The sequence below is a fragment of the Rattus norvegicus genome, chromosome 7, assembly GCF_036323735.1.
Source record: "Rattus norvegicus strain BN/NHsdMcwi chromosome 7, GRCr8, whole genome shotgun sequence".
NCBI classification, from domain to species: Eukaryota; Metazoa; Chordata; class Mammalia; order Rodentia; family Muridae; genus Rattus; species Rattus norvegicus.
Window position 1 is genome coordinate 8,106,798 of NC_086025.1, and position 25,102 is coordinate 8,131,899.

The 25,102-nt window shown below is 41.6% G+C and overlaps 1 protein-coding gene across 7 annotated transcripts; it reads left to right on the forward strand.

Moving 5' to 3' along the window:
* The first annotated feature begins 3,995 nt into the window (after positions 1 to 3,995).
* Positions 3,996 to 23,364, forward strand: Zfp347 (zinc finger protein 347). 7 transcript variants are annotated; one of them, XM_063262943.1, is made up of 4 exons: positions 3,996 to 4,019; positions 18,567 to 18,693; positions 18,900 to 18,960; positions 21,014 to 23,364. In XM_063262943.1, exons 1-4 carry the CDS (start codon positions 4,011 to 4,013, stop codon positions 23,043 to 23,045), a joined length of 2,229 nt encoding a protein of 742 aa, XP_063119013.1. In that variant the 5' UTR covers positions 3,996 to 4,010; the 3' UTR covers positions 23,046 to 23,364. The 7 variants fall into 7 exon arrangements, with proteins under 7 accessions (XP_063119013.1, XP_038934261.1, XP_063119015.1 ...); XM_039078333.2 differs by lacking the exon at positions 3,996 to 4,019 and adding an exon at positions 4,351 to 4,919; XM_063262945.1 differs by lacking the exon at positions 3,996 to 4,019 and adding an exon at positions 4,353 to 16,052.
* The last annotated feature ends 1,738 nt before the right edge of the window (positions 23,365 to 25,102 follow it).

Here is a 25,102-nt window from a genome sequence, read left to right on the forward strand (position 1 = left end):
GAGCTAAAGCTTATGGCCTAGGCATTTCTCTATAAATAATTAATTCTCAGAGTCATTATTCTTGGAACAAAGAAGCCAGCTACACTAAGGTTCTGACATTCCCAAGAAGGACATTCCCATAAACTTGAGACGAAAACTGCTGATTATTTATAAGAGATTATTTCAAAGCTTGGAGGCCATCACTCCCGAATAAATGCCAGGTGCAATGGAGTTTCTAAAATTCTACAACAATGTCAGAAAGCCAAAACTAATGCAAGATCATTTTACTTAACTTTTCTTTGTGGATGACTTAAACATGCCATTCTATAGCATCCCACTCAATGCACTCTCAAGGAGCAAGGGTCACTACAGAATTCTTGGTCATGCTCTTACTGGCTCTCTCCATGTTCAGAAGTAAGATGGTATAAGGTTGATGTGAGTTTGCCAGATGCTCGATGTCTTGGAATCTGAACGAACCTACTTGACCCCAGCAGGGTCATCCTGGAAGGGAAAGGTATCTTCGGCTACCCATCACCTGCTTTCCAGTCATTTTACTGATTGCTTACAAGTTGTGACAAAAATACCACCATATGTACCTCAGCCTCTTCAGAGGCTCTCCATTTCTGTAATCACCATTAGTATATGGCTCCACATGCTAATTTTCAAGTTCAGGTAGAAATGAGTAGCCCTGTTGTGTTGGTTTGTATATGGTTAGCCCAGCCAATGGGACTATTAGAAGGTGTGGCCATGTTGGAGTAGGCATGTCACTGTGGGTGAGGGCTTTAAGACCCTCACCCTAGCTGGCTGGAAGTCAATATTCTGTAGCAGCCATCAGATGCAGATGTAGAACTCTCAGCTCTGCCTGCACCATGCCTGCCTGGACACTGCCATGCTCCTGCCTTGATGAAGATGAACTGAACCTCTGAACATGTAAGCCAGTCCCAATGAAATGTTGTCCTTTATAAGACTTGTCTTGGTCATGGTGTCTCTTCATAGCAGTACAAACCTAAATAAGAACACAGGGTTTTGGTGCATATTTTCTAAATCAAACTTTCTTTTAAAGAAAAGGAAATCAGGGCATGTTTCCCACAGCTGGCCAGAAACCGGTAGGTTTCTTTTTTTCCCTTTTCAGTTTCACAGCAAAACCAGACCACTGCCCCAGAAATGAGATCAGAGCCTGCAGAGGTCACAGTTGAAGTCTGGCTCAGCAGATGGCTGGTGTCAGCAGAGGTTCAAGCCACCATATTTGCATTTGGTCTAGGATGGTGGGACCCCTTCACCTCACTCTGCAGTGTATTACAAAGGGCTTGGAGTCGGGATTGGCTTTTCTAGATCAGACACTTAATCTAGCTCTACTGGGTAAATTCCTGAGATTAGCTACATTCTCCTAACATTGCAGAACTAAGAGGCCCTCCTTCTTGGAGTTATGCCCAGCTTTCGGTAGTGAATAATTCAGGTACTGGGGACACAGATCTGGGAGTACAACATCAGAGCAAGAAAGGAGAAAGGTATCACTTTGGCTTCCAGGCAAGAATTTCACTTGCATGGTTTGCAGAAGTTGGTGGCCTGTCCTGCATTGTAGAGGTCCAGGGTATGGAGGTTGTAAGGTGTTGCAGTAACCTCTCCAACCCGAATGATCCCGCACAAAGAAAACGCAACTCAATTAATATGAACACAAGCGAGCGCCTAGATTGGGCAGATCCACCATTACACTACCCTATTCCCCAGCTCCGAAATCCCTCATAACGTGTGCCTTTTCTATGCCATGTCTCCAGCTCCTCTCTCCTCCTCCAACTCCTCTCTCTCCTCTCTCTCCTCGAAGGACTCCTCCCCTCCCCCTTTCCAACTTCTCTTCCCAGGCCCAATCCTATGCTCTTGCCTTTATTTTACAAATTAAGTGGGAGAAGGTTCTGGTCAGGTACCTGAGCTGTCCTTGGGGCAGCAGAATTAGCACCAAAATACAGATAACTCCAGGGCAAACCACAACAGTAAGGCAGCTCTGCATGATGAGGATGTTTGGTGGTCTCAGGACTGTTGAGTGGGTCTGACAGGTGGAAGGGGTGAAGCTAAGCCCTCTGGCACCTGTCATATCTGTACATCATGGTAAGACGTTGGTCACCTGTGGTTATCATCTACATGGTACCTGTGTGAAGATTACAGAAGCACACATGAATGTCCCAGGACAGCAGCATATGTTATTGATGGCTTCTAGCACCTTAGTCCCCGAGGAAGTCACTGCCCAGGTGTGTGGTGAACAGCCTTATCTTGAGGTCTCAGATCTTCAGACGTGAGAAGTGTCCACAATGAACTCTTCCTGTCCCAAAGGAACTCAGTAAATTTGATGACCATAAAACACTCAGGCTTCAATCTGGACGCTGTTTAGGCACAGCCTGAGTAGGCCTGAGGCAGAGTCCATAGGACAGTGACAGACCTAGCACATGCTATTTGGTATAATTATTTTTGTCTATCCTGCTTTCTTTGATTTTCTTTCTTTAGTTATTCATAGTAGAGTTAGTGGTTTAATGCAGCAGAAATGCCCAGGGCGTAATTTCCATGTAAAGCTCTTCATTTCTTCCTGTTTTTGGAAGCTGTGCAGAGATAACTGGATAAGTTGTAGGAAGTTAACTGTAAACCTTTCTTCCCATTGTCATTCTGGCGGTGTGGGGACGGGGTTCTATTTTGGACAATGGTTGTTCATAGTTAGGTATTTTACTGGATCTTTTTTGTTTTGGTGCCTTTCTGTGTTTTATTTTGTTTTCAGTTTTATTTATGAAAGAAATTAGGCTATTGACATGTGTGAAAAGATACATGCCACAGAGGTTAGAAGCATTAAAGTTGAAGGAATAGCTTCTATCCTGAGTATAGATCTCAGGGCCTCAGGATTGGTTGCAAGTGCCTTTACTCTTTCAGCCAACTAGCTGGTTCCTCTCACAGCATGCCCTTCTCATCCACCTACTTCAGAATATTGGTTTTAGTTGATCCGTTTTCATTTTGGTGGTAGAGAATACTGGGTGCTCATTTTAGACCCCCTTCCTTGCTTGGGCATCACTGGTCCACTGAACCTTAAATGAAATGCCATTTTATGGCAGATTCTGATTAAGTTCCTCAAGTTTCTATGTCAATTTAACCTGTAGCCATACAAGACCTTAAACATGCACCTTTCAAGTGATGGAATTCCAGAATTGCACCATCACTCTCAGATCATGTGAGAAAATAGCAATTTGAGTCTGTCTTTTTAAAAAAAGATAATATAAGTTAAGGTATTTAAATCAAATTTCCTCCTTCTCTATGACACAACTTTAATCTCTAATTTCTTTCTTTCTAGGCCCTATCTTTTCATACAATAATCCTTTTGTTCTCATTTTCACGTGTGCTTGCTTGCTTGCTTGCTTTTTTCATTTTGAGGTTAGAAATCGGTCTTTTGGGAGCCATGCCAATCCAGTATTTCCTCAGAGGCACAAGCCCTGTGTCCTTGCTCAAGGACCTACATGACAAGGTCTGTTTTGGTGCTCGAGGTAGAGTCTTAAAGGAGTCAAGGGAGCCAGGGTCTTTGGCCTGACAGGCTGTGGTTACCACCCAAGGCCACAGTGTGGTCTGACGTATACTGGCTTCTTATCAACATTTTGAAATTAGATTTCTACTGACTCAGTCTGCTTTTCCCCCTTAAATAGGTGCATCAGAGTTGTAGTTCTTAATAAACCTGCATACCATGAGTCATGAGCTTGCACACATTATACTGATATCTCCCTAGATACCTCCACTTTGGAGACAATAATTACTGGTGTTTGCTCCCATAGACCAAGCTAATTTAAGCTTTTGATGCCCTGCCTCCACCTCCCAAAAGGTGGCATGAAAGGCCATTGCGACCTCAGAAGGCTGGGAAAGTTAATATTTGGCGAGCAATCCTAAGTGTGCCTTATTGAAATTGCTGATGCCTGGTGAATATCAGTTCCGTGGCTTAAATTTGACTTGAATGGGCTGGGCGTCATTTCATCTGTGAGCAGGAGGACCACTCCACTGCCCATTGAGTGATGATACGTGTGCGTATGCTAGAGATACTGTGGATGAATATAAAGGAAGGAAGGAAGGAAGGAAGAAAGGAAGGAAGGAAGGGAGGGAGGGAGGGAGGGAGGGAGGGAGGAAGGAAGGAAGGAAGGAAGGAAGGAAGGAAGGAAGGAAGGAAGGACATGAGTGGTCCTAGGTATGGTGGAGGAGAAAGTTAATGTAGGTAAATGGGAAAATGGGAGAAGACAGCAAGAAGCAGGGGCGTGTGGTAGAGAGCAGGGTGGACATGACTCATATGAGGAGAGGAGGAAGGGGCGGGGGGAGAGTCCAACCAAGAGAGCAGGGACATAAAGGGTAGATTAAAAAAAAAAAAAACAGACAAACAAAAAAACCTTCAGGTAACTTAAATGGTTGGATTATATAGGGAAAGGCAGCTGGATGAAGGGCAGCCCAAACCCTGGGCGGGACAAATTCAGGGTAGGGGCGGGGCATGGCAGCCAACTTTGTAATAAGTACGGACTGAGGGATGCAGGGAGAAGCTGGCAGACAGCCTCTGCTTTGATAACCGAATACTCTCTGCCCAGGAAGAAGAAGTATCTACTGCGTTCAGGAAAAGTGCAGGGACCACTTTGCAGTTTAGGCGCAAGCTCTACTGCTATGCTAGTCTCTGCAAGTCTGGGACAGTTCTGTGCCTGGAGTGAAAGCAAGGGCTAGGAACCACCTATGCGAGCCACTCTCTCTGACCGAGTTGCTCCTGTCACTAGCCAATCAGGGCCTCGAGGCAGACTGCCAGTCAGAATAGGAGTGGACACTTCCGGTCCGCCATAGTGCAGGCTCCACTGGGTGCTTAGGGAGGCCCCCCGTGTCTCTATTTCGCGCTGTCTTGCTGCCGGGAGCTGTGAGCCGAGCGGGGAGAGCTCGGAATCCGCACCATGGTGAGCGGGGCCGCCTTCCGTCACCGGGACGGAGCTGCGGGAGCTTGTTCGCCCTGGGCTGCGGGAACTGGAGGAGAGACGTGACACCCCGTGAGGTTCCTGCAACCCCTGGAACTCAGGCTCCCGGCAGCCGCTGAATAACTTCCATCCCTGGGGCGCGCCTGTGCAGAACAGGGTATTGGGGTGCTGTGTGTGTGGTTGTCTTGTTGCTGACGTCATCTTGCAGTGTGCGCGCATGCGCGGCTTTCATAGTCCCCAAAGGCAAATTTTTCTGACTGGCAGAGCTCTAGTTTCTCTGGTGTCTTCTAGAAGATCTTCCCCTGGCCCTTGACATTGAGGTGGAGGATCCGTCTGCAGTTAACTCTGCGCAGGTGTAAAGTCTGCGTTATTAACACTTTCGCAGGTAGTTGCCGCGGGGATCCAGTCACTTCTGTCAGGAAGGCCAGCCTCACTGTTTCCTGACTCAAGTTGGCGAAATTGACCCAATATTAATTGTGATTTTGTTCTGAGTGTTCTCTCATGTTCTGCTGATCTCTTTATTTTTTCTCAGCAGCACAGTCTTTATTGCGGGTGTAGGGGAGTTTTGAAGTCAGACGGTGTCACTGTGCTGTCTGTTCAGTCTTGTGTTGTTCATGTTGTCATTCATGATGACCTTTTGTAATCGGTTTTCGTTGTTCTTCGCAGAAATCTCTTTTTGAGAAATTTGTTGAGTCTATAGCTTAGAATGTGTACTGAAATAATATCAAGATTTCTTGTCTACAACCTTGCAATTCCTCTCCTTTGAGTTCCTTGATTCTTTTAGTTACCAAGTTATAATTTTGGCTACAGGTGTTTGTCATATTTCTATGTGTTTCTGGCCATTATATTCCTGCCGACACAATAAGAGATAAGGGAGTCTGTATTTCCAGTTTACTGAGTTTGTCTCCTATGCATGAGTGCTTTGCTTCCATGCATGTGTGGTCGTCACCTGGCTGTTTGGTTTCCACGGAAGACAGAAGAAGCCATTAGATGCCTTGCAACAGGATCTGTAAATAACTTCGTGCCACCGTGTTAGTGCTGGGAACCAGACTCAGGTCTTCTGCAAAAGTGGCCTTAACTGCTGAACCATCTCTCTAGATATAAACTTGACAGATTTTCAAAAATTTACATGTGAATGTGTACATGCTACAAACTGAGTGTTAAGTGTTACTTAAACATCTCTTTGGGAGTTGGGAGATGACTGAGTAGTTATGCTGGTTAGCCATGATCAGGTTGAAATAAGTTAGAACACACTGGCCTGTGGGTAAATGTATAGGGTATTTTCTAGATTAATGATTGATGTGATAGTGTCTCTCCCACTGTGGTTGGTGCCTCCTGTGCAGGTTGTCCTGCGTTGTATAAGAAAGCACTTTTAAGGAGTCTTGATAGCCAGAGGGTAGTAAGCAACATTTCTTCAGGTTGACAGCATATGGGGAATGTATACACTTAGTGTGTATGTAAGTTAGCATATCTGTTCTTTGCCAGTTCCTCTGAGTGTTATCCAGAGCTGGAAGCTTGTTTTTATTGAAGAAATTTTTCTTTATTAGAGTCTAACCTTGCTTTCTAAGGTTGACTTGATCCTGTGTGTAGCTCCACAGGGCATTGATATTGCTGTTCTCCTGAATCCACTCCTCATTATTTGGATTAAAGGGTTCTAGTAGCACACAGTTCTAAAACTACCCATTTGAGTCATGAAGTGGACTGTCCATTCAGTAACAGGAAAAGAGTTTGTATGTGGACCATGGCTTTTCCTTTGAGACCAGAATACAGGGAATAATTTATTGTATACACTACAGGGGGAAACAGGTTAGGCAATGAGTTGCAGAGGTCTCTGATATAAAGACAGATTTTATAGGGCAGGATGAGTGCTTTCTGTGTACTTTTCTCAGCATGAGTTAATTCATACCATATGAATGAAGGTAAACTAAATTGGTAGGCATACAATTTCTGGAGGTTAGCTTGAGCCAGTGAAATTTCCAGTGGGGCAATTCTCTCATATGGGTAAGTGCAAACCTGGTGAGAAGATTGAGACACAGGGAAGTTGGCTGTAACTTCTTTGTCAGCATACAGCATGCAGTGGGTAACATTTTACACAGGACAGGTTGATACAGTCAGTTATTAATGGCATTCCTGTACCATGAAGTGGCCTACTTTACCTCAACATCACTGTAGCTAAGTGTGTTTTTAGATATTTTATCTCTTGAAATGCCATGGATTGGTATCTGTGCTGGTGTTCTATTGCTGAAAAGAAAAACCTACTGTTATAAAGGACATTTCACTGGGGCTTGCTTACAGTTTCAGAGGATCAGTCCATTGTCATTATGGAAACAAGGGGTTATACCATGCAGATAGAAAAAATAGGTACTTAATCCCAAGTTTGGAGGCCTCACTGGACAGGAAGGGAAGTTAATAGTGAAGAAGCCTATAACCTGCCAAAGGAGGAGGCTCCTTTCTATTCCATGTAATGTTTTCTTTTGGTCTTTCTCTCTGTCTTCCCCCAACCCCCATCTCTTTTTCTTTTTCTGCTTCTCTCAATTTTTTCCCCTTTCTTTTTCATTAGAGCTCTCTACTTAGGTTATATTTCTGTCATTATTTATATTTACTCAATGGCCTTAGGCTCTTATGTTTCAATGTCTGGTCCTCAATAATTGGAATTAATTTTGCAAAATTATGAGATATGCCCACGTGGCAGTAGGTGTGTCTTGTTTGTTAAGGTGTGTCACTGTAGGTGGGCTTTGAGGTTTTGAAAGACCTCTACAAGGTAAACGTTTCTGCCTGCTTGCCTGTGTTAGGATGTAACACCTAGCCCCATGTTTGTCCACAAAGATGCTTCCTTGCATGATAATGAACTAACCTGCCACTATAATCAATCCCCAAATTAAAAGCCTTCCATTATAGAGTTGCCTTGTGTACTGGCTAGTTTTGTGTGTCAACTTGACACAAGCTGGAGTTATCACAGAAAAAGGAGCCTCAGTTGAGAAAATGTCTCCATGAGACCCACCTGTAAGTCATTTTCTCAACTAGTGGTCAAGGGGTGGTGGGAAACCCAGCCCACTGTGGTTGGTGCTGTCCTTGGGCTGGTGGTCTTGGGTTCTCTAAGAGAGCAAGCTGAGCAAGCCAGGGGAATCAAGCCAGCAAGAAACATCCCTCCATGGCCTCTGCATCAGCTCCTGCTTCCTGACATGCTTGAGCTCCAGTCCTGACTTCCTTTGGTGATAAACAACAATGCAGAAATGTAAGCTGTATAAACCCTTTCCTCCCCAACTTGCTTCTTGGTCATGATGTTTGTGCAGGAATAGGAACCCTGACTAAGACACCTTGGTTATAATGTTTCTTTACAGCAATAGAATAGTCACTAAGATGAGTTGTTTGTGTAATATTTTGGCATATTATCTGTCTGTATTCTGCCCACATCGCATGAAATTCAGTAAGGCTGAATGAAAGAGTAATGGGCTGTTTTCTTGACCAAACATTCAGTCTGTGGCATGGTTGTTACTGATGACTCCTGCAAGTCTGTAGAGAAAAGAGTAACCATAGGGACAGAGCACTAGGTAGTTTCAGATGGCAGTCATGTGCTGAAACAGAGGCAGCAACTATCAGGGAGATTAGGGCCATTAAAGAGAAGGCACCTGCTCTTCTTTGAAAAGATAGAATAGGTACTGTAAGGTCACTGCACTGCCCAGCTAAGCGTTTAACTGTGGAAGGAAAAGGACAGGTGATTCATAGTCCCAGAGAGCAGCTTCATACAGGATCTGCTGCTGCTCTGTTCCAGTAGAGCCAGGTCCACCCACAGATAGAATCCACGATGATGGTGGCATCTGTAAGCCACTATTTGTTGAAAGAAGAAAGATGAAAGATTTTAAGGTTATGGATTTTCCCTCTATGCTTCTAGTTCAACACTGTTGCAGCCATCTGTTTAGCAGAGTTCCATTTCCAGTGAGGAGACTCTGAGAGTTCATTAAATGAAGCCTTGAAGATAAACTTCATTTACATTTTGAGATTACAAGGTGTTAAGATATCCAAGCTTTGAGACATTTGTCATTTGACAGCTTCATGTAGGAAGTGGAAGTAGCCAAAGAGAGGCATGCAAAAAGTCGCAGTGAGAAAGAGTCATCTAAAAACTTTGAAGCCCCAGGTATCTAGCACAGAACTGCAGATTTGGTGTTTTCCTAGCATGGTTTCAGGCTTGCTTTGATCTGATCTGTTCTTATTTCTTTAGAGTAAAAGTGTATTCTGTGTCATCGTGTGTTGTGTAGAAGATATAAATTAGTGTTTTGAATTTACAAGATGTCACAGTAAAGAGATTGTTTTGAGTGTCAGAAGAAACTTTGAACATTCAAATAGTGTTGGAACTGTGATATAATCTGGGGAATTTGTAGTTAGACTAAATGCATTTTGCATCATGGGTTGACTGTGATCCTATTATGACCTATGTGAAAATGTGGTAGGTTGAATGAAAGACCTCCAATGTAGGATGATGTATTTGAACATTTGTGTCTGGTTTGTGCTTTTCACTGAGGTGCTTACGGAACCTTTAGAAAGAGGAGCCTTCTGGAGGAAGTTAGTCTCTGCGGAAGGGCATTGAGTGTTTATACCCTCACCACACTTCCTTTTCGTTGTGTGGTTGAAACTGAGCAGCCTTGTTTCTTCTCATGCAGCCACACCATCTCCATCATTACAGACTCTATCCCTAAATGATGTGGGATAAAATAGAACAAATTGCTTTTCCATGCCAGGACATTTTACCAGCCTGATGTTTTTATGTTTATATTTTTGGCAGATGGATATTTGGATATTTAGGCTTTTGTACGTGTGAAACATTTGATTCTGTTCTTATATTTACTCACACCTTGACTTTTGATCTTTGGCAGAGGGTATTACTTTTTACAGCATGATGGCATGCATTCAAGGCATTAATCTTGAGTCTCCTGCATCATTGTGTCTTAATTAGGGTTTCTAAAAACCATGACCAAAAAACAAGGGTTTTTTTGTTGTAGTTGTTGTTAATTTTTTTGTTCATTATCATTTTTGTTTTTTGGGGTTTTTTGTTTGTTTGTTTACACTTCCTATCAGTGTTCATTTCTGGAGGATGTGAATACAGGAACTCAAACTGTACAGGAATCTAAGGGCAGGAGGTTCTGCAGAAGCCAAAGGGGTTCTGGTTACCGGCTGCTTCCGCTGGCTTGCTCAGCCTTTCTTATAGAAATTAGGACCGCCAGTTCATGGATGGCACCTTCATCAACGAGGCTGGGCTCTCCCTCATCAATTACTAATTGAGAAAATGTACTATAGCAGGATCTCATTTCCTCAACTGAGGCTCCATTCTCTATGATGACTGTAGCTGTATCAAGTTGCCCCCAAACCAGCCAACTGACCCCTTGTCAACTTGACACACAGACATATCACTGTGAAACTACAACCCTTCTTTTCTTATTCATCCTCAAGAACTTACATTAAAAACATAAATAACTTTAAAAAGTCTCACAATCTTATGTGCCATGGCTGGTTGATATTCATGGGAGACCTGCCCTTTTCTGAAGAGAAGCAGAGGAGGAATGAGTAAGGTGGGGGAAAGGGGGAGGTGTGTGGAAGGACTGGAAAGAGGGGAGGAGGGGAAAATGTGGTTAGTAGATCAATCTACTTACACATTTTTACAAATTTAAACACATTAAAATTTCAGTCTCTTTAAAATATCCAATTTCTCTAAAAATAATAAATTTCTTAAATTCAGTCTTTCAGCTGTTGGCTCCTGTGGAAATCAAAATTAAACGAAATACCTTCTTCAAGGAGGAAGAACCAGGGCAGTCACTATCTACACTACATAAAACTCTATCAGCATAAAGAAGTCAATGTCAAATTGTTTGAGACTCACTCATGATCTTCTGTGTCACTTCTCCAGCTTACGCCTCACACAGCTTGCCCTTGAGCTCCAGCTGGCTCCACTCTACTGTATTGGAGGTCATCCCATGGTACTGTTATTGCCAAAACTACTGGAGTCTTCTGCTCAACTGAGCTTCACTTTCACCAATAGCGTCTCATAGGCTCTCTTCATGGTGCCGAACCTCAAAATCTTTGCTTGACCCTTCTATCCTGGGTCTTCAACTGCCCATTTCTTTACTAATGGCCTCTCCTGGCCTCTCAAAGTGCCAAGCCTCAGCTGCTCTCCATGACCCACCCATACTTTCAAAACCAGTACCATCTGGGTGACTCTTACACTACCAAACTTGGCTGTCAGGACAAGATACAACCTTGGCCAGTTCTGGAACACAGCTTCTGTGTGCGGACCTTGAGGAAACATTTCCTGGAAGACTGCACCTCAGTAATGCTGGTATCTCTTTAATCACCACTGATTTCTTGGCTCTACCTATCCAGCATCAATTTCCTAGTAACACAGAAGTTTCACTTTGAAAGCAAGCTAGTAAGCAGCACCCCTCTGTGGTCTCTGGTTATATCCTTACTGCAGGGTGCTTGTTGATCATGACTGATTTTTCAGCCCCAGCTAAATTGACGAGTTTTGGATTAATGGCGTTGGCAGAGAAGATTTCAAGAACAGCCCAGTATTAGCTCTGTCATGTGGTTATAAGTGGTCACACTCAGGCAGATTTATAATGAAAACAAGCAGTAAGAAATACAAAATGTATAGTTTGAGGAGAAAAGGAGAACCAGGGAGTGTAATGGAGCTAAGTCCATGTGCAAAGAGATAAAAGTTTGCAGAAAGCCTGATGCTAAATGGAATAAACAGAGTGGTGACCTCTTTCAACCATCCAACCAGCCAAAGTCCCAACTTGTGGAAAGGAATTAAAGGAAAAACTTACGGAACTGAAGGAAACCTTCAGCAACAGAAAGCTAGTGCAAATGTAATTGAAGGAGGTGACAAAGTTTCATCCCTAGGAATCAACAGAACCTGGTAGTTTTGGCCACATCTTTTTGGCTTTAGAGTCAAGGATACATGTGGTGGAATCTCCCTCCCTAGTAAGGAAAGCTACTGAGACCTGGTCTATGTCAGAGGTGTCTGTGTTGGTAGGCTTATGTCAACTTGACACACAAACTAGAGTCCTTGCAAAACAGGAATCCTCAATGGAGAAACTTCCTCCATGCCATCCAGCTGTATTGATTAATGGGGGAAGGCCCAGCTCATTGTGGGTGATGCTGTCCTGGGCTTGGTGGTCCTGGACTCCATAAGAAATCAGGCTGAACAAGTCATGGGACAAAGCTAATAAACAGCACACTCCATGGTTTCTCCATCTGGGCATCTGGGATTGGGATGATTATAGGTGTATGACAGGCTGATTGCTGTTTTTTTCTTTCTTTTTGAGTGGGTGTTTTGTTTCTTGGTTTTTGTTTTCTCTCTGTATTTTCAGGAATTGTAATGGCTATGTGTTACCTGGTAGAAAATTCTCTTTGGACCTTTTATTTTGTCTACTTAGGGTTCCAGGTAAAAAGCATTGCTGGATATTGGGAGCTGACATTAGAAGTGGGGGTGGCTAGATGTCTGAAGCGGTTCATAAGAGAAAGGAGAGCAGAGTTCAGTCAAGATCTGCTTCCTTTGTCTCCTTGGAATGGGGGAAGATAGTGAGAAGAGGTCACTCTATATCACTGGGAATGAGACTGGTGGGTTGGATCTAGAGGAGAGAGAAAGATGTACAGATAGCTTCCCTGTCCCCTGGCAGGAATGGTCTGTCACTTAGCATGGAGCGAATTCTGGAGTTGGGGCCTGAAATAAAGCAACAAGTGTGGAAAGGGTGGTTAGAAAGGGAAGGTCTGGGGGATTCCCAGGAGATGTGGTCTGAGGGGGAAGGATGGCTATGGCTGTTATTTTGTTGTAGAAAAAGGGATGCAACTCAAGGATTGGGTTTGGAGGAGAGGAGGGAGTGCCAAAATCTTTAGCTGGTTCCCCAGCCTGTTTGCTGGAGTGTTCACAGTGAATGCCTGCTGATGCTGGAGGTTGGGATGTGTTGGGGGGAAAGAAGGTTGGAAGTGATCTTTGAGATCCACTGGGATGCAGTCAGAGAGGAAAAGGAGACCACTGCAGGGTTTCTACTACAAAGTTGCAGATGAGTCTCTGGAGACTGGATCTGGAGAACTGGATAAATGTGGATCACTATCAACCTACTTTTGGGAAGAAGGCATAGTCACAGTCTGAACATAGTAGAACAAACCTTCAAGTTTGAATAGCTCAGTGTCCATTTATCTTGGACTCATGATCTTCTCCACCTCTGCTGTCTGCAGTCCATACAACTTGTCTTCTATGCTCCAATTGCCTCCACTCTACTGTAAGCTGTTCTTGGTGGTCATTCCATTTTAGTGCCATCTCCAATATGTTCAGGCCTCTTGCTGCAATTGGGCTTCTTGTTTACCAGTAACCTCTATAATGGTTTGTATGTGATTGGCCCAGGGAGTAGCACTGTAGAAGGTGTGGCCCTGTTGGAGTAGGTGTGGCCTTGTTGGAGTAGGTGTGTCACTGTGGATGTGGGGCTTTAAGACCCTCATCCTAGCTGCCTGAAAGTGAGTATTCGGATCGAGATGTAAACCTCTCAGCTCCTCCTGCACCGTGCCTGCCTGGATGCTGCCATGTTTCCACCTTGATGATTATGGATTGAACCTCTGAACCTGTAAGCCAGCTTCTATTAGGTGTTATTCTTTGTAAGATTTGCCTTGGTCATGATGTCTGTTCACTGCAGTAAAACCCAATAAGGCAGAGAAGTTGGTACCAGGGATTGGGGTATTGCTGTGATAGGCCTGACCATGCTTTTGTTGGGAAGAATGTGGATTTTGGGACTTTGGATTTGGAACGCTGTGGAATGCTTTAAATGGGGCTTAATGGGCTATCCTAGTAGGAATATGGAAGACTTTGTTGCTTAGAATGATTTGAAATGTTTGGACCTGGCCCAAGATGTTTCAGTTGAGAATTTCAATATGTGGCCTAGAAACTGGTTTTGTGATATTTTGGTGAAGAACATGACTGCACTTGTCTGAAGAGTCTGCCTGAGGCTAAGGTAAAGAGACTCAGATTATTTGTATTGACAAAGGAAGGCTCAGAAACACCCATCATAGGCTTTGTTCTCTGGTTAAGTCTCATGAAGAGTGTTTTGAACAAGCATAGCAAGCTGAGGAAGGAAAAATACAAAATATAGATTTGAGTATTAAAGCATACCAGGAAGGGAAATGGAACTGAATCCTGCCTTAACAGATATTAAATTGAATTAAGGGAGTGAGGCTTGGGGGCAAGATCCTACCCAACTAAATTTAGATCCAGGCATAGTGATACACAGCTTTAATCCCAGGAGATAAAGTCAAGCAGATCTCTGAGATCAAGGCCCGCATGGCACAGACCAAGTTCTAGGTAAAGAAAAGTTAAGTTTAGGCATGGTGGTATACACTTTTAATCCCAGGAGACAGGCATGCAGATCTCTGAGTTCAAGGTCAATCTACAGAACAAGATCCAGGACAGCCAAGCTTAAGCAGTGAAGGAGTTGGAAAATAGAAAGCTGCTGATAATGTTAAAGAACAGGGGCCATGTTCCAGCTCCTGCAAGAAGCAGAATTCTGCAGCTTCAGCCATGTGGCTCTGGTTTTAGAGTCAAGAATAGAAGAGACTATAAAGGCAATTGATGCTGGTTAGCTGGAGCTAAGAAATTAGCAGTGATTAAGAAGAGGCCAGCATCACTGAGGTGAAATCGGGGAAGTGTTTTCTGAGAGCACAAAGAAGCTGTGTTCCAGAGATAGCCAAGGTTGTACCCTGTGCTGCAGCTGGATTTGGTAATGTGCAAGAGTTACCAGGGTGGTACTGGTTTTGAAGGCATGAAGGGGTCATGAAACTGAGACTTGGCACTGAGAAAGGCCATGGATGTCCCTTGGCAAAGGTGCAGCCTCGGCTGCAGTTGATGGCCCAAGACTGAAGGGGTCATGCAAACAGGTTGAGGCTTGGCACCATAAAGAGAGCCTATGAGAGGATATTGGTGAAGCCTAGTTGCAGTAGAAGATCCCAGTATATTGTAGATACCAGTACCATGGGATTATATCCAAGAAGAGCAGTGGCAGTGGAGTGGATCAACCTGAGCTTAGAGTGCTACCGAGGGCAGAGCTGGAGGAGCCCAGAAGATCATTTGTGATCCCAAACATTGAAGATGCCTGAGGTGTGGGCTATCTACTGAGGAAAGCGGCTAACAGGGAGTGGCAGCAGCCCAGGAGAAAGAAGTTTGTTGCACTCAACAAAGATGAAAAAGGAGATGGAGATCTGAAGACAACTTTGACATCAGAATTGGAGATGGAGAGTTTGGAGTTTGTCCAGCTGGTTTCCTGTCTTGCTTAGGGTATTACAGTTAAGTGATTGAATGAATCTCAGAAGATACTTTGAACTTTGGACTTTTAACACTATTGAGACTGCCAAACATTATGAGGACTTTTGAAGTTGGACTAAGTGTATTTTGTATTACGTCGGCGCCCATGCCGCCAGTGTGTGAGTATCAGGCGTAGGTCTGTGGGATTGAACGAAAACACGTACACGGGTCACCCATTTTCAGCGAATGCCACCAAGGCTTTACTGAGATCTCCTTATATACCCGAGGCAAAAGCCAAGGAAAACAACAAGGCAGGTGAAAATCCCCAACCAGGAAAACAGGAAAAGTCTGTGTGGTGGAAAGTTCCAGGTCCAATCAGGGACATAAACAACTTCTTAACAACAACAAGCAGGAAGGCTCAGTGGGGAGGAAGGGTGCCATGGAAAATCCCAGCCCCAAATCAGGGGCTAAGAGCAGCTCCCAAGGGTGTAAACAATTTCTTGCTATAGCAGGCTAAAAGGCTCAGCAAGGGGTGGGGGGGAAACACCAAGGTAGGGCCCAACAGTATTATGCTATGTTTAGGTATGGCCCCCATAAACTCATATGTTTGAACAAGCCCATGGGGGCCAGGGAGTGGCAATTATTAGAAGGTATGGCCCTGTTAGAGTAGGTGTGTCAAAATGGGTGTGGGCTTTAAGACCTTCATCTTAGCTGCCTGGAAGCCAGTATTCTGCTAGCACCCTTCAGATGAAGATGTAGACCTCTCAGCTCCCCCTGCACCATGCCTGCCTGGACACTGCTATGCCTTGACGATAGTGGACTGAACCTCTGAACCTGTAAGCCAGCTCTGATTAAATGTTGTTCTTATAAGAGTTGCCTTGGTCATAGTGTCTGTTCACAGCAGTACAACCCTAACAAAGATAGCCTCTCCTAGGCTTTCTTCATGGTGCTGAGCTATAAATCTGTCCATGATCCTGGCCTGCAGCTGCTACTAAAGCTGTTCCTTCACCAATGGCCTCTCACAGTGCCAAGCTTCAACTGCTCTATATGACCCTTTTACATCTTCAAAACCAGTATGGGTGAGTCTTATACTACCAAGCTTGGCTGCTAATAAAAGATATTATCTTGGCCACCTCTGGAACGCAGCTTCTGTGTATTGAGTCTGAGAAAACCCTGACCAGAAGATTTCACTTCAGGGATGCTGGTCTGTTCTTAAACCTTTGCAAATTTTTTAGCTGCAGCTAACCGTTGTCAATTGTCCTAGTAAGACAAAGGTTTTACTTCAGTGTTTCTGGTCTCTTGTTAATCAGAGTTGATTCTTTGGTTCTATGTGACCAGATATCATAGATTCAGCACACAGAAAGGCCTGGTAGAGTCTTTACTGTCCTCTGAAACTTCACAAGCCAGGCTTCCATCTTCTGTAATGTTCTCAATAGTCTGTATCTTCTAAGATTCTACACAACAGCTCCCTGAACTTTCAACACTCAGGGGCCCAAAGTTCCAAAGTCCTTCCACGGTCTTCCCCCAAACATCGTGATTATATCTGTAAAAGTATCTCCCCACTATCCTGGTACCAACCTGTCTGGTTAGGATTTCTACTGCTGGGACGAAGCACAATAACTAAGAAGGAAGTTGAGGTAGAAAGGATTTTATACTGGCTTATACTTCATATCACTGTGCATCAAAGGAAGTCAGGATAGGAAGTAAAATGGCTAGAAGCTGGAGGTATGAGATGAGGAAGAGGCCATGGAAGAGATAACTTACCTGTTGGATTGCTCAGTCTGCTTTCTTATAGAATCTAGGACAACCAGCCCAAGGATGGCATCACCTACACTGGGCTGGACACTTCATCATCAATCACTAATTAAGAAAATACTGTACAGTTTTGTCCACAGCCTCATCTCCTGTAGGTGTATTCTTAGTTGTGCTGCTTTCCTCTCCAATTCCTGTATCTTCTGTCAAGTTGACATAAAACTATCCAGCACACATGGGTTACAGATGCATAACATTCTCCTTACCTTTGTTTATGTTTAAAGTTTGTCTTTAAATTTTAAAAATATGTGCACGAGTCTTTTGAATACATACACACACACACAGAGAGAGAGAGAGAGAGAGAGAGAGAGAGAGAGAGAGAGAGAGAGAGAAGAGCATTGTATTTGTTTGTGTATTGGGACTTGATTAACATTCTCTGCCAAAACAACACATAATCTTAACTGTTGCTTTCTTCCTGTATCTAGTTTTTTGATCAGCATTTTCTTTGTTAATGTTTCTGAGAACTTTCTCAACCAGTAATTTATCAAAAATACATTTTTTTGTTGTAGGAATATCTTAGTAGCCTTACAGTTTAAACTAGGGCAAGAGTCATTATAGGGTCTTCTTAGATCTAACACAATTCAAACACCGAGTTGATACAGAAAAGAAAAATGAAATCAAACTGCTTTTGATCAGGGACACAAAACAGACTCGGGAGCTGACCTGTGACCCCAAGCCAAAATGTTACAGAGCCTTTAAGCCTAAAAACTACAAACATCTGTGTCAAGTTACAGTTATATTTTTCACCCATCAGAATTTAGGGCTAGTGGACTTCCTTAGGAACATGTATTTGTGGTAAATTTATCCTGTTCTTATTAGTTGTGCAACTTGTCTAGTACTCATGTTTCAACTTGACAACAAGGATGTCAGTTACCCAGGTACATGTCTCTGCCAAGCAGGATGTCAGTTACCCAGGGAGGTCTTGGGAACTTTATTTGACCCCTATTTAAAATGAAGTTTGCCCAAAATGTCTTCAGTTCCATTCCTTCTTATAGGATGAATATTTAACTCTTTGGAGAAATTTTGAGTGAGCCCTTGAGTGCTTTCTATCCTTTTTCATTTGTTTGTTTGAAACAGGGTTTCATTTTGTACAGGTTTTCTGTCCTGGAAATATCTACATAGACAAGGCTGGCCTTGAAATCACAGATATTTACCTGTCTCTGCCTCTTAAAGTACGGGATTAAAGGTGTGAGCCAACATGCCCTGCTTGTCCAATCTTACTTGAAGTTAGTAATTTTGATACAGTTTTGTTGATGTATAAGCAAAAGTGTTGGCTCTGTTTGCATGTCTTTCTGTATATTGGTTAATAGTCATTTGTATTGCAATGCCACATGCTTTTTCTAGGTTCAGAAAAGAGAGACAGGAATTTTTTTTTTTTGGTTCCTTTTAAAATGACTTGGTGATTGCATTTGAAATTCTGTGACATGAAATAAATGTGTGGAGCACACCGAATTATGTAAATATAATCAAAATAAAGTGTACGCTACAATGCAGTAAGTCTCACCATTTTTATTATGTACATATATGGGAAATTTTAGGATGCAGTCACCTATGAGGATGTGTATGTGAGTTTTACTCAGGAAGAGTGGGCTTTGCTGAATCCTTCCCAGAAGAATCTCTACAAAGATGTGATGATGCAAACCTGCAGGAACCTCATTGCTATAGGTAAGAATGTTAATTTTTTTCCTTCACCTGTTAGACAAGGGGACAAGTGTTTATTGGTTATTGGTACACTACTTCGATCTCAATTATGAAAGTGGAAGAATGTGGTGAATAAATCAGGTATGATTCTCAGGTTCGACAAAGATAGTAACTTAAATTTTGCATAATTTTTAATAATATAGCAGACATTTTCTGGTACTATATTTTAGGCTACAAATGGAACAGTCAGAATATTGAAGAACATTGTCAGAGTTCTGGAAAACACAAAAGGTACTTCTCTCTTTCCTCCATTCCTTCTCTTTTTCTTTTCAGAAAAGGGGAGCCCTTCCATGATATTATTGAGTCTTGGCATATCAAGCTGCAGTAAGACTAGGTCCATCTTCTTTTATCGAGTCTATATGAAGTAGCCCTGTGGGGGAAAAGATTCCCAAGGGCAGGCAACAGCGTCAGAGACAGCCCTGTTCCAGCTGTTAGATGTCCCACATAAAGACTAAGCTACACAACTATTACAACATGTTCACCAATCATGTGATTGCTCTGATTGGTGGTTCAGTCTCTGTGAGCTTGTTGGCCCAAGTTAGGTGATTCTACAGGTATTCTTGTCATGTCCTTCACCCCTCTGGCTCCTTCAGTCCTTCCTGCCCCTGCTCATAGATCCAAAGGTTGGTGGGGTGTCCTTTATGATATATGTTCAGGAATGGTATAGTCGGGTCTTGAAGTAGATCTACTTCCAATTTTCTGAAAAACCACCAAATTGATTTCCAAGGTGGTTTTTATCCTCATCAGCAAAGTGTGTTCCCCTTACTCCACATCCTAACCACCATGAGCTGCTGCTTAAATTTTTGATCTTAGCCATTCTGGTGGGTGTAAGATAGAATCTCAGAGTCATTTTGCTTTGTATTTCCCTGGTGACTAAGGATGTTGAATATTTCTTTAAGCCACTTCTCTGCCATTAGAGATTCTTCTGTTTAGCATTCTGTGTTTAGATCTGTACCTCATTTTTTAATGGGGTTATTTGGTTTGCTCATGTTTAATTTCTTGAGTCAGCCCTCTGCCAAATGTGGGGTTGGTGAAGATATTTTCCATTCTGTAGGATTCTGTTTTGTCCTTGTGATGGTGTCCTTTGCCTTTTCAGTTTTATGAGGTCTCCTTTATTAATTGTTGATCTTAGTGTCTGAGTTATTAGAGCTCTGTTAAGGATGTTTTCTCCTTTGCCAATAAGTTCAGTGCTATCCCCTACTTTCTTTTCTATCAAGGTTAGTGTGTCTGGATTCATATTGAGGTCTTTGATATACTTGGACTTGAATTTTGTGCAGGGTAATAGCTGTGGATCTATTCACTTTCTTCTATATTCAGATATCCAATTAGACCAGCACCATTTGTTGAAAATGCTTTATTTTTTCCCCTTGTATAATTTTAGTTTCTTTGTCAAAAATCAAGTGTCCATAGGTGTGTATATTTATGTCTGAGACTTTGAATCAATTCAATTTATCAAGTTGTTTGTTTTTATGCTAATATCATAAGGTTTTTATTGCTATTACTCTATAAAACAGCTCAAAATCAGGGATGGTGATACTTCTAAAAGTTCTTTCATTGTATAGGATCATTTTAAATATCCTGGGTTTTCTGCTTTTTCATATGAAGTTTAGCATTTTTTTTTCAAGATCTGTAAAGAATTGTGTTGGACTTTGCTGGGAGTTGCATTGAATCTTCAGATTGTTCTTGTTAAAATGACCATTTTTACATGTTAATCCTATTAATCCATGAGCATGGGGGATTTTCTTCTGATGCATTTTATGTGCATGTTGATATATATGTATTTCTGAAGAAATTTTAGTGTGCCCTGAAGCTTTAAGGAAATGAAAGACTGTAAATAAGCACACTTTTTTATTAAATTTTCACAGTACTCTATACCTCAGTGTCAGGTACCTGATCAGTGTTTGCAAGGCATTCCTCTAAGAAAGAAGACAATAGAACAAAGCCTTACCAGACGTTAGCATTTTAATCTTAGCCCTGTGAGAGCCATGTTGTAGAACTGTCCATCCATTTAGTTTTATACCATTCAAGTATAAAAGGTATACACATTGATTAGGGGAATCAGCATCTACCCAAGGCCTTTTATAAGCAAATAGTCTATATTAATCCTAGTGTTCCTATGTATTTGTAGTGACTTATGCTAGTGTAGTGAGAGGAGCAGTTTGAGACACAAGAGGATTGCCGTGGTGGAAGAACCTGAATCCTTATACCACATCTCTGAGATATAAAAGGTTAGATTATGTGAATTCAGTGTGAAAACCTTTTATTTGTTATTCTTATTTAATAGGGATATCATCTGCCACTCAGGAAACAAGCCATTTGTGCACAAGGACTATGGAAAGATGCAGTTTACCTCTCTTTCGCCAACAACAGTTAGAGGATATATGAATAGACTTCATGAATATGACATGAATTTACAAGCACTTGGTGTTCCAACTACAGTGGGAATGAATCAACAGACTTACAATGGAGAAAAGTCTTATGAGTACCAGGAATATGGGAATTCTTTTGTTTATCCTGGTTCACTTTGCATATGTAGTGTGAATCACACTGTAAGAAAATGTTATGAATGCACTCAGTGTGGTAAAGCTCTGAGTTCTCTTCAAAGACATGAAAAAACTCATCTTGGAAGAGAAATTGATAAATGTAAGCCATGTACTAAAGGCTTTAACCATCACATGTATTTTCAAACACACAAAAGAACCAATAATGAAGAGGATACCTATGAATATAATCAATGTGATAAAGCCTTTAGATCTGATTCTTCCTTACACCAAAGACCTCATTTGGAAGTAGCACCCTATAAATATTATCAGTATGAAAAAGACTTTGCACATCACAGTTGTCTTCAAGAACATAGAACTCATACTGGAGAGAAACCTTATGAATGTAAGCAGTGTGGTAAAGCCTTTGGGAGTCGCCATTATCTTAAAACACATGAAAGAATTCATACCGGAGAGAAACCCTATGCGTGTAATCAATGTGGTAAAGCCTTTACACATTACACAAGTCTTCGCAAGCATGAAAAAATTCATACTGGAGAGAAACCCTATGAATGTAGTCAGTGTGGTAAAGCCTTTGCATGTCGCAGTAATCTTCAAATACATGAAACCTCTCATAAAGGAGAGAAGCCCCATGAATGTAATCAGTGCGGCAAAGCCTTTGCACATATCATTTACCTTCAAAGGCATGAAAGAAGTCATGGAGACAAACCATATGAATGTAATCAATGTGGTAAAGGCTTTACACAATTTGGGCTTCTTAAAAAACATTATAAAAATCATACTGGAGAGAAACCCTATGAATGTAGTCAGTGTGGTAAAGCCTTTGCACGTCGAAATGAACTTCAAGTACATGAAAGAATTCATACTGGAGAGAAACCCTATGAATGTAGTCAGTGTGGTAAAGCCTTTACAAGTCGGAGTAATCTTCAAACACATGAAAGAACTCACACTGGAGAGAAACCTTATTTATGTAATCAGTGTGGTAAAGCCTTTGCAAGGCGCCGTCATCTTCAAATTCATGAAAGAATTCATACTGGAGAGAAACCCTATACGTGTAATCAGTGTGGTAAAGCCTTTACACATTTCACAAGTCTTCACAATCATAAAAAAATTCATACTGGAGAGAAACCCTATGCATGTAATGAATGTGGTAAAACCTTTACACATTTCACAAGTTTTCACAATCATAAAAAAATTCATACTGGAGAGAAACCCTATGGATGTAAGCAATGTGGTAAAGCCTTTTCATTTCGCTGTAATCTTAAAATACATGAAGCCTCTCATAAAGGAGAGAAGCCCCATGAATGTAATCAATGCGGTAAAGCCTTTGCACATATTGTTTATCTTCAAAGGCATGAAAGAAGTCATGGAGACAAACCATATGAATGTAATCAATGTGGTAAAGGCTTTACACATTTTGGACGTCTTAAAAATCATCTGAAAAATCATACTGGAGAGAAACCATATGAGTGTAATCAATGTGGTAAGGCCTTTGCATGTCAAAGTAATCTTCAAACACATGAAAGAACTCACACTGGAGAGAAACCCTATGTATGTAATCAGTGTGGTAAAACCTTTGCAAGTCGCTGTAATCTTCAAGTACATGAAAGAATTCATACTGGAGAGAAACCCTATTCATGTAATCAGTGTGGTAAAGCCTTTTCACATATCATTTATCTTCGAAGGCATGAGAAAACTCATACAGAAAACAAACATTATCAATGTAATCAGTGTGGTAAAGACTTTGTAAGTCAAAGTAATCTTCAGAAACATGAAAGAAGGCATACTGGAGAAGTAACCAATGGATGTAATTGATGCAGTAAAACTTTGTTACATCAGTGTAAACCCTACTAATATAATCAATGTGATCGATTATATAAGCCTTTGCATGTTACACTCTTCTTCAAAGGAATGAATCCCTACTGAAGAGAAACACCACAAATCTAGTAAATGCAGTAAAGCCATGCATACCAAGCACATTTTCCCCCCATTGAGTCATCTTCCTGGTACTCATGTTAGTATAATCATTTCATCATTAAAGTATTGTTTTGTTTTCAAATTGTATATACATTTTCATCTAAGAATAGAGGTATACCAAACAATTTGACTAATAAAACCTATTTGAAAATGAAAATATTTATACTGCCATCCTTTTGAATGGGCTATGCTAGTTTATTGAGGAATAAGTACATAAGTACTTTTTTTTAAATTTAGCTGTAAGCATCAGATTTTTTAAAGATTTATTTATTTAATGTATGTGATTACACTGTTGATCCCTTCAGACACACCAGAAGAGGGTACTGTACCCCATTACAGATGGTTGTGAGCCACCATGTGGTTGCTGGGAATAGAACTCAAGACCTCTGGAAGAGCAGTCAGTGCTCTTAACCACTGAGCCATCTCTCCAGCCCCATAAGTACTTAACACTTTGTCAGAAATGCAAATAAATCTCATAGAATTGTTGCAGTGGTTAAAAGTGACTGCTTCTAAGAAGTGCAGGCCGACAGGAACCGGATGTAGATCTCTCCTGAGAGACACAGCCAGAATACAGCAAATACATAGGTAAATGCCATCATTAAACCACTGAACTGAGAACAGGACCCCCATTGAAGGAATGTTGGAAAGGCCTGAAAGAGCTTGAAAGTGCTTAAGAGCCCCTATGAACAACAATGCCAACCAACCAGAGCTTCCAGGACTAAGCCACTACCCAAAGAGTATACATGGACTGACCCTGGGCTCCAACCTCATAGGTAGCAGTGAATAGCCTAGTAAGAGCCCCAGTGGAAGGGGAAGCCCTTGGTCCTGCCAAGACTGAACCTACAGTGAATGTGATTGTAATCACACGGTAATGGGGGGAGGATGGGGAGGGGCTAGAGGGATGTTTGCCTGGAAACTGGGAAAGGGAATAACAATCGAAATGTAAATAAGAAATTCCCAAGTTAATGAAGATGAAAAAAAATTGAAAAAGACAAAACAAAAAAAAATGGCACTAACAGAGTATATGGGCTTACTCACAAGGAGCATGAGTGACCAGGCAGGAGTTCTTTCCCTCAGATCACTTTTTATCTTTTGCCACCAAAGTCAGGTGCACAGGTACAGTCCTTTCTGCAGGTGCTTTCTCTGCCTCTGTTAGTCCTTCCAGGGAAATACTCCATAGACCAATCAGAGGAAAGTCCATTAGCTGACTTAAGATCTAGTCAGGCTAATAACCATGATTGACCGTTGTTTCTCTAAACTTTTACAACCTTAAAATTTAGGTAATTAACTATCTTCATGTTCACCCTAAAAAAATTTCAGTGTATTGATTTAAACAATGGCTATTAATATTAATCTTTTGTTTTAAACATTAAAATATTTTAGGAAACATATTGTTAATGTATACCTATTGTGTAATAGACTCACCTCTTTTTGGAGTAAGGTATAATAAAATATATTAACAGATAAAACAAAAAAGTGGCTGCTTCTAAGCCTAATGACCTGAGTTCATTCTCTGGAAGATCCATAGTACTCATAACAGTTTTTCTCTGATTACTATATTTGGGCTGTGACATATGAAACACACACGATCCACGACTTAGATAAATTTTTTTTAAAGTGAAATAAGGGCCACTCAACTGTTTAAGGCACTCGATCCCAAATATGACTACCTCAGTTTGATTTCTAGTACTGACATAGAGGAAACAGATAATAGACACCTGTAAATTGTCCTTTGCTTTGCATGTGCATTTCATGGTACAGATACTTAAGAAATGATAACAGTTTTTAAAGAAATAAACAAAGCAAAGCAAATAACCAAAATACTGAGAACAAAGGGAACTATTTACCAATTGAAATTAATACACTGAAGCATTCTGTGGAGTGTTAATACTCAA